At 43.5% G+C, this 13,492-nt stretch overlaps 1 protein-coding gene across 1 annotated transcript; it reads left to right on the top strand.

The window, feature by feature from the left end:
- Positions 1–5,467: 5,467 nt before the first annotated feature.
- On the top strand, positions 5,468–12,276 carry LOC130481729 (probable 2-ketogluconate reductase). The gene is made up of 5 exons (XM_056854498.1): positions 5,468–5,849; positions 7,164–7,335; positions 8,247–8,425; positions 10,486–10,582; positions 12,083–12,276. The coding sequence occupies exons 1-5, from the start codon at positions 5,468–5,470 to the stop codon at positions 12,237–12,239; spliced, it is 987 nt and encodes a 328-aa protein (XP_056710476.1). The 3' UTR covers positions 12,240–12,276.
- Positions 12,277–13,492: the final 1,216 nt, after the last annotated feature.

Here is a 13,492-nt window from a genome sequence, read left to right on the forward strand (position 1 = left end):
CATATGTACTCACACCTAGCTTGCTATTCAACATGCATCTTCCTCCTCTCTTTTTACAGGAAGCATGGTGAAGGAACCATATTTTAAACCTAACCCCTTTTACTTGTGGTGTATAAATTCAGCCATACAACTTAACTGGAAGTGGTCCCCCTCCTCCAACAGGATTCTAAAACTGGATTAAACACTGGTTTACAATCCTGGTTGGGGGGGAAGCAGCTAACAATGTATAGAGCTAGTTTTAAGCCAGGATTTTCCTCCATCTTACTCAATGAGTGTGCAAGGAAGCCCAGCAACAAGCCACGCTCACACACATACAGGTGTAAAGTAGCTTGACAAAACACCTGAAGGCAGCCAACAACTTTTGACTAAAGTAGGAATGACGCATAGAAGCCAGAAAGGCCAAGGCTCAAGATCACCTGCCAATCACAGCTTCCAATCTGGGAGACCTTTCCCCCAGAGCTGCATAGCAAACTGCTATAGTCTAGGGTTGCCAGGTTCCACTCTCCCCACCGGCAGGAGGTTTTGGGGGTGGAGTCTGAGGAGGGTGGGATTTGTGGAGGGGAGGGACTTCAATGCCATAGAGTCCAATTGCCCAAGCATCTATTTTCTCCAGGGGAACTGATCTCTATCAGATGGCATTCAGTTGTAATAGTGGGAGAACTCCAGCTGTTACCTGAAGGTTAGCAACCCTACTGTAGTCAGAAGACTGAGCTATGTATCAGAAGTCCCTGGTTCAAATCTCATGCATTCAAATTGACTGTTGTTGCGATTCCCACAACTGTTGGATTCCCCCCCTGAAAGATGGGGTCAGATCTGTCAGAACATGTATGCTAGAACAAGAGTTCTTATGTAAGTGGAAACATAAGAAAGCCATCACCAGCAGCCCTTGCAATACATCAACTTGACTTGAGCAGCACTTAGTAATTACAATACCAGGGATGATCATAATATGTGGGTTATGGGGTCACATCAACTGACATTAAAATTTTTACAGAAACAGAGTTTCCATACTGGCCATCTAGTCCAACCTCCTGCTTAATGCAGGATCAGCCTAGAGCATTCCTGACAAGTGCTTGTCCAGCCTCTGCTTAAAGACTGCCAGTCTTTAATGCTCCCTCACCCTCTCATGCCATATTATTTATATTTATTTTACTGCTTATTTATAGTCCGCTTTTCTCACTGAGACGCAAGACTGATTACACAGCATAAAACAGTCTGTGCAAATATGTTCGGGTGGACAGATTGAAATAGGGTTGCTAGGTCCCTCTTTGCCACCGGCAGGAGATTTTTGGGGCGGGGCCTGAGAAGGGCGGGGTTTCGGAGGGACCTCAATGCCATAGAGCCCAATGGCCAAAGCGGCCATTTCCCCCATGTGAACTGATCTCTGTCAACAGGAGATCAGTTGTAATAGCAGGAGATCTCCTGCTACCACATGGAGATTAGGAAAACAGTATAGGGGCGAGTATAGGGGGGCCTCTATACTGTTTTCCTAATCTTTGATATTGGTACAGAGGTGCCTGTTTCTCCCCCACCACGTGGAGATTGGCAACCCTAGCTTGAAGGCAGATTCGGGGGCTGACCCAAACCCACAACTACATATATCTTTCTCCTCCGCCCGCCCTTGGACTATCTTCCCTCTACAAGAGACCATGTTTTCCTCCTTTACCCCAACCACTGCCCTCCCCATCCCGGCATGTGTGTGTGTGTGTAAAGTGCCTTCGAGCCGCAGCCGACTTATGGCGACCCCTTTTTGGGGTTTTCATGGCAAGAGACTAACAGAGGTGGTTTGCCAGTGCCTTCCTCTGCACAGCAACCCTGGTGTTCCTTGGGGGTCTCCCATCCAAATACTAACCAGGGCTGACCCTGCTTAGCTTCTGAGATCAGACTAGGTCAGGCTAGCCTGGGGCATCTCGGCATAGCCTGACTATATTCCACGTAGATAATTCACAGTGGGTAGCCGTGTTAGTCTGTTTGCAGTAGTCAAAAAGGGCAAGAGTCCAGTAGCACCTTAAAGACTAACAAAAATATTTTCTGGTAGGGTAGGAGCTTTCGTGAGCCTGTGGCTCACGAAAGCTCCTACCCTACCAGAAAATATTTTTGTTAGTCTTTAAGGTGCTACTGGACTCTTGCCCTTTTTGACTACTGCAAACAGACTAACACGGCTACCCACTGTGACTCACGAAAGCTCCTACCCTACCAGAAAATATTTTTGTTAGTCTTTAAGGTGCTACTGGACTCTTGCCCTTTTTGACTACTGCAAACAGACTAACACGGCTACCCACTGTGACTCACGAAAGCTCCTACCCTACCAGAAAATATTTTTGTTAGTCTTTAAGGTGCTACTGGACTCTTGCCCTTTTTGACTATATTCCACGGGTTTCTAGAACTTCCTCTTCTTTCCCCCCGGTAACATCCCGACGACTTACCGAAGGCGAACCGACATACGTTGTAACGGCCCTCAGAAACGCCGCCGCCACATGGGCGACCGCCGCTAAAGAAAACAGAATGATGACGGCGGGAGAGTTATTGCGGCGCATAGTGACGTCATGAAAGGAAGTGAAGTGCGTTTGACCGTCGTTGGTAAGGGCATTTCCCGGAAGTTCGAGTTTCGCAGAGGAAAGCTCGCATCGCTGCGTCATAACCAGGACTGGTCCATTATAAGAAAAGGTAGGGGGGGGGGGACTAAATGGCGGTATAGCCGCTGATGGGCGTTTCTCCGCGCTCAGAATGGCTCTGTGGACAAGGATCCAATACTGGACAGCGCTGCATAGATTTGAGGCCTCAGTCCTCATAAATTTGTATGATTTTTACATTGCATCGGCATCAAAACGCTTGTCATATTGTAGAGGATGCCTTAGGCTGTACGCAGCAAGCAACTAATGGTGCAAGGGAACAAAATTTAATACATAAAGTACCCCTATGAGTTTTGCTCAAGCTTCTTGAGGGGGTTCTTTCTCTGCTCAAGCGTCCCATGCAAGCAATAAAACAATTACCAATTATTGCTTACATGGGACACTTGAGCAGAGAAAGAACCCCCTGAAGAAGCTTGTGCAATGCTCATAGGGGTACTTTATTTATTAAATTTTATTTCCTTGCACCATTCATTGGTTTTTGTCTGTTGTGTTTTGGTGTGGCCCCCTCTCTTACTGTTTGTTAGCCTATAGGCGCCAGCACAACAATCACACATCCACCACTTTATGGAGCAGCGACGGTGCAAAAACGCCATCCGTTTAAAATAATCTAGACCTGACTTTTACCCAGTCCGTTGTTCTGTTGAAAAGGCAGCTTATAAACGTGTAATGATTAACTGCTCTTCCCAACATGAATATCTTCCGTTACAGTGAGCCGAACTGACTTCACCTGGGAGAAGATGTGCCAAATGCTTAGGGTTGCCAAGTCCCTCTTCATTATTGGCAGGAGGTTTTGGTGGCAGAGCCTGAGGAGGGTGGGGTTTGGGGAGGGGAGGGACTTCAATGCCAAAGAGTCCAATTGCCAAAGCGGCCATTTTTCTCCAGGGGAACTGATCTCTGTCGCCTGGAGATCAGTTGAAATAGCAGGAAATCTCCAGCTAGTACCTGGAAGTTGGCAACCCTCCAAATGCTTAGGTAAGCGAGACAGAGTCAAGCCAGCTAAGGGACCTTTGAAACTGGAAGGGTGATTAAAGGTCATGACTCCTCTGTTATTTTCAGTCTGTCCTGCAGTTTTAATTTTTTTTAAAGATTTCTATCCTGTGCTCCATCTGCCCGAGTTCAATGGACAGATTGTTCTGAGTTCAAGTCGCTGCCCTACCGGAACTGGGATGCTGCTTTCAGTAGGACCTGTTACTAAGTGCAAGACTTCTGCTTACTTAAAGCAACAAAAAATGATTTATCTGAGATTTATTTTGCTGACTTCCTCTTATAGAAGGTTCTTTTAAATATAAAGTGCAGGTTTTGCCATTCTTTCATTTGCATTCTCTTTTTTATTGTTATTATTTTATTTTTACGGTCTGCTCAGTTTTTGCATGACCTCAAATTGAAATTGATCTCTTTGGTACAGATGTGATTCTTAACAAACTGTTTGTAGACATCTGAACCGTCTGGGTCATGTTGCCAGTGAAAGCATTCTGCTTGGCCAGGCCTGTTCACCTAGCTGCTGCCTGGGGGAAACTGGCTGACAAGTATTTGTCTAAAAAGGCAAAGAAAAGCAGAACTGGCCTGCTGAGCTACAGGACGGGCCAAAACAACGGTGGGGAAACAGCACTAACTGCATGCCAGGGCAAGGTTAGTATCGGAAAGAAACAAATGGTCTTGCATAAATCTTCCTGTTGATAATTATTATTCCAGTTGTTATGTAGTTCGTATAGGTCAACAAATTTGATGTACCAGGAAGAAAATGTTGTATTTACCTCCAGTTTGTTGCAAAGGTGATTCTGCTGTGGTGAAAAGTTATTCTTTCAAGTCAAGCTTTAGCTATAAGTATACCCTAATCAGTGTAATAAGGAGGGAAGGCAGCATGGTACAACCCAATCTCATCAGATCTCGGAAGCTAAGCCGGGTCAGCCCTGGTTAGTATTTGGATGGGAGACCACCAAGGAATGCCAGGGTTGCTATGCAGAGCAAGGCACTGGCAAACCACCTCTGTTAGTCTCTTGCCATGAAAACCCCATAAGGGGTCGCCATAAGTCGGCTGCGGCTCGAAGACACTTTACACACACACCACCAGTGTAATACCTTTTTATTGTTGCATAATTTTGGTTGGCCCTATTACAACTTTTTTCACCAATTGGTAGCCTCCCTCCAAGACTTCCCACCTGAACCGGATGCTCCCTTTAGGCTTCAGTTGACATAAATACATAATTTTTAAAAATTTAATTCATTTGTATCCCGCCTTTCTCCTCAATGGGTACCCAAAGCAGCTTACATTATTCTCCATTTCATCCTCATGATAACCTTGTGAGGTAGGTTAGGCTGAGAGAGTATGACTGGCCCAAAGTTACGCAGTGAGGTTCAGTGGCACGGATGGGGGTTCAAACCCGGGTCTTCCAGATGCTAGTCCAGCACTCTTAATCACTACACCACATTGGCTCTCATGAACTAAAGGAGCTGACATCTGTGCTTCTGGAAAAATAACAGCATGTTAAATTTGTAAAAGAAGCTCACACTGTCAGAATAGAAACTGCCAATATGGTGGTAATCCACATGTTCCCATAACTGAGATACAGGCAGTTCTTACATAATGCATGAGGAATACAATTTTGCAATTGTACTTTTAGGTTCGTGATGATGGAGAGTGGTCAGAGTACCCTGTGATAGTATACAGATCATTTGAATTCTCCTTGATCAGGTATTCACCTGAGTATAAATATATTTGCAGATGAGACATGAATTGCAGGAGATTTGCAATAAAGGCTAAGAAGTAAGCTCACCATGTATTTACATGTTCAGTTTCCATCTGAATCTTTCTCATCATTCCTGTTTTTCAGATTATGGGGGGGAAAGAGTTGCCTGGTATTTTGATCTCTGAAATAGGAGGAGCATTTGGTGTACTGGAAAGCCACGTGGAGTTCCTCAAGACACACTTTAATCTCATCACGATGAAGGAACTTCAGAAAAGCAAGGAAGAGCTTCGTGAAAAGATCAAGTCTATTCTTGTATTTGAAGGCAGACCCTTCATTGACCGGGAGCTTCTTGAAAGCTTGCCAAACCTAAAGGTGGTTGGAAACTCAGGGGTAGGAGTGAATCATTTGGATCTGAAACTGATTTCTAGCTTTGGATTAAAAATAACCAATACTCCACATGCTGTTTCTGATTCCACAGCAGACATAGGCATGGCTTTAATGCTGGCCTCTGCCAGGAGACTCGTGGAAGGTAAGTTCTTTGGCAGTTTGTGGAAATGTCAAAAGATGCTCCTATATCTCTGCTCTGCAGAAAGGCCTTAAAGGAAGTTCCTGAATCTGCAACTAAGGGAGGCTGGAGAAGGACTGCAGTTTGCCAAAGTAGTGTAAGGATGTGCCAAATAGCAGGATGCTGCTTTCATTGTGACGGATTTGGGGGAAGAAGAAGAGTTGGTTTTTATATGCCAACTTTCTCTGCCACTTAAGAATCAAACCGGCTTACAATCACCTTCCCTTCCCCTCAACAGACACCCTGTAAGATAGGTGGGGCTGAGAGAGCTCTAAGAGAGCTGTGACTAGCCCAAGGTCACCCAGCTGGCTTCATGTGGAGGAGTGGGGAAACAAATCCAGTTAACCAGATTAGCCTCCGCCGCTCATGTGGAAGAGTGGGGAATCAAACCCGGTTCTGCAGATTAGAGTACACTGCCGCAAATCACCGCTCTTAACCACTACACCATGCTGGCTCTCCCAGGAGGGAGATGAAGCCTACATGAGCAGGCATGAGCCCCACCCCCTTCTCTTTTTGACCATCAGTGAGGGAGACAGAGGCAGGACAGCAAGAAAGAGAAGACAAAGGCACCATGTGCTGGGATAAGTAGGAGGGTAACCATAGTCCAAACACCCACCAAAGCACCCCTTCTCTCTGGCTCTCTTAGAGCCAGCGTGGTGTAGTGGTTAAGAGCTGCGGGCTCTAATCTGGTGAATCAGGTTGGTTTCCCCACCCCTACACATGAAGCCAGCTGGGTGACCTTGGGCTAGTCACAGCTCTCTTAGAGCTCTCTTAGCCCCACTTACATCACCGAGTGTCTGTTGTGGGGAAGGGAAGGTGACTATAAGCTGGTTTGATTCTTCCTTAAGTGGTAGAGAAAGTCAACATATAAAAACCAACTCTTCTTCTTCTCACTGATAATTAAACTCAGACAAAAGAGTCATCTAGCTCTGTATTATTTGTGTATGGTAGCACCTCTCTGAATCCTTGTTAGATGTTTTTCAGTATGCCATTTAAGCGCCTTGAACTGGATATACCAGTAACTGAAATATGTTGTTTGTGAAAATATTATATTGAAATATATGTGTACTATGTGCATTTGAATTATCATTGAGTCTTATAAGCTTATTTCTATGAATTCCAAGCAGAAATAAATCTTAACAGAGAGGGGCTGTCTCAAGAGCACAGATACCCTATCGCATTTCTCATATCTGGAATAGACGTTTTGCAAGGACCAGTTCTTCATTTCTTATTCCCCATTGTCTGGTGATTTTTAATGGTTTGTTTGTTTGTTTTTAGGCTGTCACATTGCAGTGTCTCCGCAGACCAAACATTTCTGTGTTGACTGGTTGGGAGTAGAAGTCACCCGGGCCACCCTTGGTATCATTGGGATGGGCAACATTGGATATAAGGTGGCCAAGAGGGCGAAAGCTTTTGACATGAACATTCTGTATCACAACAGGAACCGCAGGTAAATGGGCACTAAGGGTGTATAGTAACATATTTTAGCTCCTCAACATGTGATGCATTGGGATTTTTACGTTTTTGATCTGCAACATGCTGCTTGACCGCTACAGAATTCTGCAGTCTATTGCTATGTGTCAATATGCACATGAAAGGAACAACAAAATTAATCCGATATCTGCAGTTGATGCTTTGGGCCTGTTTTCATATAATTTTAAAATGGAAAAGTCACTGCAACATGACTCTTCCTGATACTATTTGCCAAATGAAGTGATAAAGTAGGAATTTTTCAGGACATGGTAATTTTCAGTTGGTTTCTTATGACCCTACGTTAACTACTGTTTGTGACAACCCAAGTATAACACATATACATCCAAGAGGCAAAGAGCAGAATCAAATTATTTTCTCTTTTAAAAAAAACACACCCCACTATTATGGTTTTACTGGGGTTCTAGAGAAGATGCTGTATGAAAGGGGGGGAAAACTAACAAATAATGGATTGCTCTATTTATCCCAAAACTGGTAATCAACACAAGAGGTGTAGGTCATGCAAACACTTACATTGTACTGACATACACTGATGCTTCATCATTACTATTTTCATAAAGAAAATATCATTGTCGGATGGAAATCCATTTTGATTCGCATTATGCTAAATCTTTAAATGCTCATGTCAGCCAGCATCCTTTAGTGATGACTACTGATTGCCATCTTCAGAAAGATATCTCTTGTATATGTGTTGCACCTAATAAGAAGGGATTACAGTGGCTTGAAATGCCGTCTCCTGGCCCAAAAGAAACACCTGCAGAAAACAATCGGCAAGGAGTTCGCATCTCCCTGGCAAATATTTGCACTTCCCAAACAACTTAAGTGCTGAGAGTCATTTGTATGTGATTACTCTCTTATTTCTTCCTCCAGAAAAGAGGAAGAAGAACGGGTAGTTGGCGCCACTTATTGTAAAAGCATAGAAGAGCTGCTCCAACTATCGGACTTTGTGATGCTGGTTGTGAACCTGACCTCGGAGACGCACAAGCTCATTGGTAAAAAGGAGCTAGGACTGATGAAGCCCACGGCTATCCTCATCAACATTTGCAGAGGTAGGATATGTGCGTGCACTTAATTTCTGGGAGCTGTTGTTTTCGACAATCTAATTTTGCATATATTCCCTCCTTTCTCATGGTTTTGCACGAGTGTGCGTGGAATGTGCTCCATTGCACCGGCTAAAGCAAAATATGAAAGTAGCCAGTAATCTCATCTAAGTGTCAAGAATTAAGCTGGCTTCTCTCAGAAACAAGGATATAGAAAAAGGCTCTGCAGAGAGATGTCCTCATCTCATTCTTCACATGGTAGTGTTTTTGTTCACACAAATCAGTTAAACACTCCAAAGTCTAGGTCTGGTCAGAGCCTGTGTGGACCTGCCCTAAAGCAAGAGATAATTACAAAGATATTGGCTGATACTGATAGAAATGTAACCCTCGCCGTTGCCTAATTTTTATCTATGGATTTTAATTATATTTCTTTCTAACTGTATATTTTAGATTTTTTTGGATTGCCAGCTCTGGATTGGGAAATCTGGAGAATTTGGGGATGGAGCCTGAGGAGGTTTGGCGAGGGGAGGGACTACAATGCCATAGAGTCCAATCGCCAATGCAGCCATTTTCTCCAGGAGAACTTATCTCTGTCACCAGTTGTAATAGCAGGAAGAAGAAGTGTTGGTTTTTATATGCCAGCTTTCTCTACCACTTAAGGAAGAATCAAACTGGCTTACAATCGCCTTCCCCTCCCCACAATAGACACCCTGTGAGGTAGGTGGGGCTGAGAGAGCTCTAAGAGAGCTGTGAATAGCCCAAGGGCACCCAGCTGGAATCATGCGTAGGAGTGGGGAAACCAACCTGGTTCTCCAGATTAGCCTCCGCCGCTCATGTGGAGGAGTGGGGAATCAAACCCAGTTCTCCAGATTAGAGTCCACCGCTCTAAACCACCACTGTTAACCACTACATTACACTATCTCTCTCCAGCCACCACCTGGAGGTTGGCAACCCAATAGATTTTGTATTTCTGTATTACCAAACTTATTGAATTTGTTTCGCTCATGACCTGTTGGTCCGCGAGCATAAAGAACAGAAGGAAATAAAAGAACCTGGGTGTGAGGCTTTCTAGAAACTCTTCACTCTTCTTGAGTTTCACGACGAAGAAATATATTTTTAAAATATAATTACATGCATGGGTAGTTTCAGTCTTCTCATTATTAATGGATTTGCATGCTTTAAAAAACCTTGTCCAAACCACTGCTCTTAACCACTACACAACGCTGGCTCTCTTCAGCTACCACCTGGAGTTTGGCAACCCTATATATTTTGTATTTCTGTATGTTTTGTGTTTCTGTGAACAAACTGTTCATAGTAAACTAATTCAATCAGTGATTACACTGCAGTTAGCCCAACTGTGGATTTCATAACTCCCTAACCTAGTTGTAAAAAGGAAAGCCAGAGCAGTGGCAGAATTAGACTCCTGTCCACAGCTCATTCACTTAATGAGAGCCAGCGTGGTGCAGTGGTTTGAAGCGGTGGACTCTAATCTGGAGAACTGGGTTTGATTCCTCACTCCTCCACATGAGCGGCGGATGCTAATCTGGTGAACCAGGTTGGTTTCCCCACTCACACACATGAAGCCAGCTGGGTGACCTTGGGCTAGTCACAGTTCTCTTAGAGCTCTCTCAGTCCCACCTACCCCACAGGCTGTCTGTTGTGAGGAGGGGACGGGAAGGCGATTGTAAGCCGGTTTGATTCTTCCTTAAGTGGTAGAGAAAGTCGGCATATAAAAAGCAAGTCTTCTTCATCATCTGTAACAGCTTCAAGGAGCTGAAGAGAACTACAGCAAGATAAATATGGTTAAGCATTACAGTCACAGAACTATTGGAGCAATATGTGTTTTGCATGTTAAAAAGTCATGTATGAGGGATCTTTTGAAAAGGCCCTTCACTACTGAAGGATGTTGAATAGTTGCAACCCTGAGCACATTTATTTGTGAGTAACAGCCATGGAACACTGGCATGTACTTAACATATAAGTATGAAGGGGAGTCTTGTAATGGATAGCCAACTTCTATAAGGCCTGCTTTATCTTGATTCTTGGCATTCTCATTCCCTCCACATTAGGGGCAGTAATTGATCAAGATGCTTTGGGAGAAGCACTACAAAATGGGACAATCAGGGCTGCGGCTTTGGATGTGACAGACCCGGAACCATTGCCAAGGTGAAATACGACAAGCTTTTGATCATTCTTTTATTCTGAATTAATGACATCAGACATGAAATAGCATGTCTTTCATTGGCCATACTCTGATTCAGGGGGGGACTTATTTGGCACTTTGTTGAATACAGAATTTTGTTGAATACAGAATTCAGACAGCATAGTCCTAGAACAATCTCGAGATGCCGCCATACAGATAAACCGGGTGATGAGTACTTTGATTCAGACCACCAATCTCCCCCAAAAAAGGTAATCCTTATTCCATGGCTTGATGGGATCAGCAGAGGAGACATTTACAGTTGCACCAACCCAGCCACAGTAGCTATAAAAGCTGGCAAAGGAGGATCTCTTTCATGGGATGTTGGCACTTATCGTTTGCCCTTCCCTTATCAGAGTATTACCGTAGTTATTCATTTAAAACATTTCTATTCTGTCCTTCCACCCAAATAGGGTCCCCAAGGTTGTGAGCATGGAAACATTTCAACATTCAAACAGCATTTAAAATAAAGTATATATAACATAATTAAACCATTCAGTAAAACATAGAAACACAAGCACAATCAGGGAGGAGGGCCAAACAAAACAAAAAAGTCTTTTCCCCGGCAGGTAGAAGACAGCAATAGAGGGAAATAGACAAATCTCCCTGGGGAGGAAGTTTCAAAGTTTTGGCACCATGACCAAGAAGGCCCTTTCTTGGTTTGCCACCTGTCTAGCCTCAGGTGGGTGGGGTACCCAAAGCAGGGCCTCAGTATGTGGTGTAGTGCTTAAGAGTGGTGGTTTGGAGCAGTGGACCCTAATCTGGAGAACTGTGTTTGATTCCCCACTCCTCCACATGAGTGGCGGAGGCTAATCTGGTGAACTGGGTTGGTTTCCATGCACCTACACATGAAACCAGCTGGGTGCCCTTGGGCTAGTCACAGCTCTCTTAGAGCTCTCCCAGCCCCACCTACCTCAAGCCGGTTTGGTTCTTCCTTAAGTGGTAGAGAAAGTCGGCTGATAAAAACCAACTCTTCTTCTTCAGAAGATGACTGGCATGGGCAGGTAGGTTCATATGGGAGCAGGTAATCCTTCAGCTATGCTAGTCCCCAGCCATATAAGGCTTTAAAGGTGAATACCAGCACTTTGAAATTAGGCTTGCCAACCTCCAGGTGGGGTCTGAAGACCTCTCTTAATTATATCTGATCTTTAGGCTGCAGAGATCAATTCCTGTGGAGAAAATGGCTACTTTGGAGGGTGGACTGTATGGCATTGTACCACCTCTCCCAAACCCTCCCCTCTCCAGGCTCCACCCCCAGTTCTCCAAGAATCCCCCAACCCAGAGTTGGCAAAACTACTATGACCATGTGGAAGTGTAACAGTAAACACAGTGCAATGAACGTAAACCCCGTTCTTTTGGGACATGGAGCCTTTTCCAGTGCATTCATACGACTGTGTTCCTTACTAATTGATCTGCACACCCCACACCAAGTCACCTCTGATTATTCAGTCTTGCCTTCTCTGCAGAGACCACCGGCTACTACAGTTGAAGAATATTATTATAACTCCTCACATTGGAACTGCCACCATGCAAGCCCTGTGCATGATGACAGAAGAAGCAGTAGAAAACATTCTGGCTGTTCTGAACGATCTTCCTATTCCAAGTGAAGTGAATCCCAATTGATTTTGGTAGAAAATATGACTAATCAGTGGTCTATTAGGAAAAGAATGTGAAGCTATAATCAAAACTGCTTTTAATTAGTATAATTTGTAATATCACAATCCATATGAAATATTGCTGTATCTTCCCAATCTGCAGGGTGTTTTATCTGTATTCTGTTTGGATTTTTGTCTAAAGCATTGTAATTATGCCAATAAAGGTATGTGTATGTGACATGAAGCTATAAGTAACAATTTAATGGGACAATAACAACATGTTCATATCATGGTTTCACATAAGTGCTCCCATATTGTGACTATTTCCTATACTTACTTTGTTATGAATAAAGTCAATTGCTCTACAGTCTTTGAGCACAATTAACTGGCTTTCCAGTTCCTTCTGCTGTTTGCTCGTTTTTAGAAAATGTATGTGTCATCTGCCCAGAGATCTGTTTGAGGCCGCTCCCAAAATAAAAACGATACAATAAAAGCATTGTATAGGTATAGCATTCATCCATTGTTTCACTGCTTTTATCACCATGTTTAGTCCTTTTGACTTCTATTTCTGCTACTACAGTGCTTACTTTAACATCATTAATTTTATCATACATATAACGTCATTGTCCCAGGCAACTATATATGAACAGGATTTTGATATGAAAACATGTCCCATTAGGCTTCATAAGGACAGAAATTTGTTAAAAAGATGTTGTGTTACTTTATTGCAAAGTGTATAGTATACCTTTGACTGTATAAGCTCAAGGCTTACTTGCTATGCTGTAGAATCCAAACCCAGATTCTGCTGCTATAGTCAGTGTTCTTGTATGCATACAGCTGTCACAGCTGAAGGTCACAGCTAAAGGTGTGCTCATTTGGTTAAGCAAAACATACTGCTTGACAAGGAATGATAGACAAGGTCATATCTACTTACTACTGCAGATGGCAGTCAGTTACATAGTACTGCTTATGAATAAGGCCTACTGACTAACTACTGACTAAGTATCGCTGTTTGTCTACAAAATGCTTTGTCCAAAGGTGACAGGAAACCTATAAGCTCCTAGTTTACCATAGGTGACTGGAAATATACAGGCTTCTAGCTTAATTCCAGCACATCTCCAAGATAGAGGCTCTGAAAAGATATAAATAGAGACCTTTCTCTGACTACAGGTTAGAGAAGTTCCTGATGGTCTAAAACCTATTGACCTATGGACTTCCTCCATCTACCAAAGATGTAAAACCTTGGCAGCCTAATTCTTGTGTGAATTAGGAACCTGATTC

Source organism: Euleptes europaea, chromosome 8 (assembly GCF_029931775.1).
Source record: "Euleptes europaea isolate rEulEur1 chromosome 8, rEulEur1.hap1, whole genome shotgun sequence".
NCBI classification, from domain to species: Eukaryota; Metazoa; Chordata; class Lepidosauria; order Squamata; family Sphaerodactylidae; genus Euleptes; species Euleptes europaea.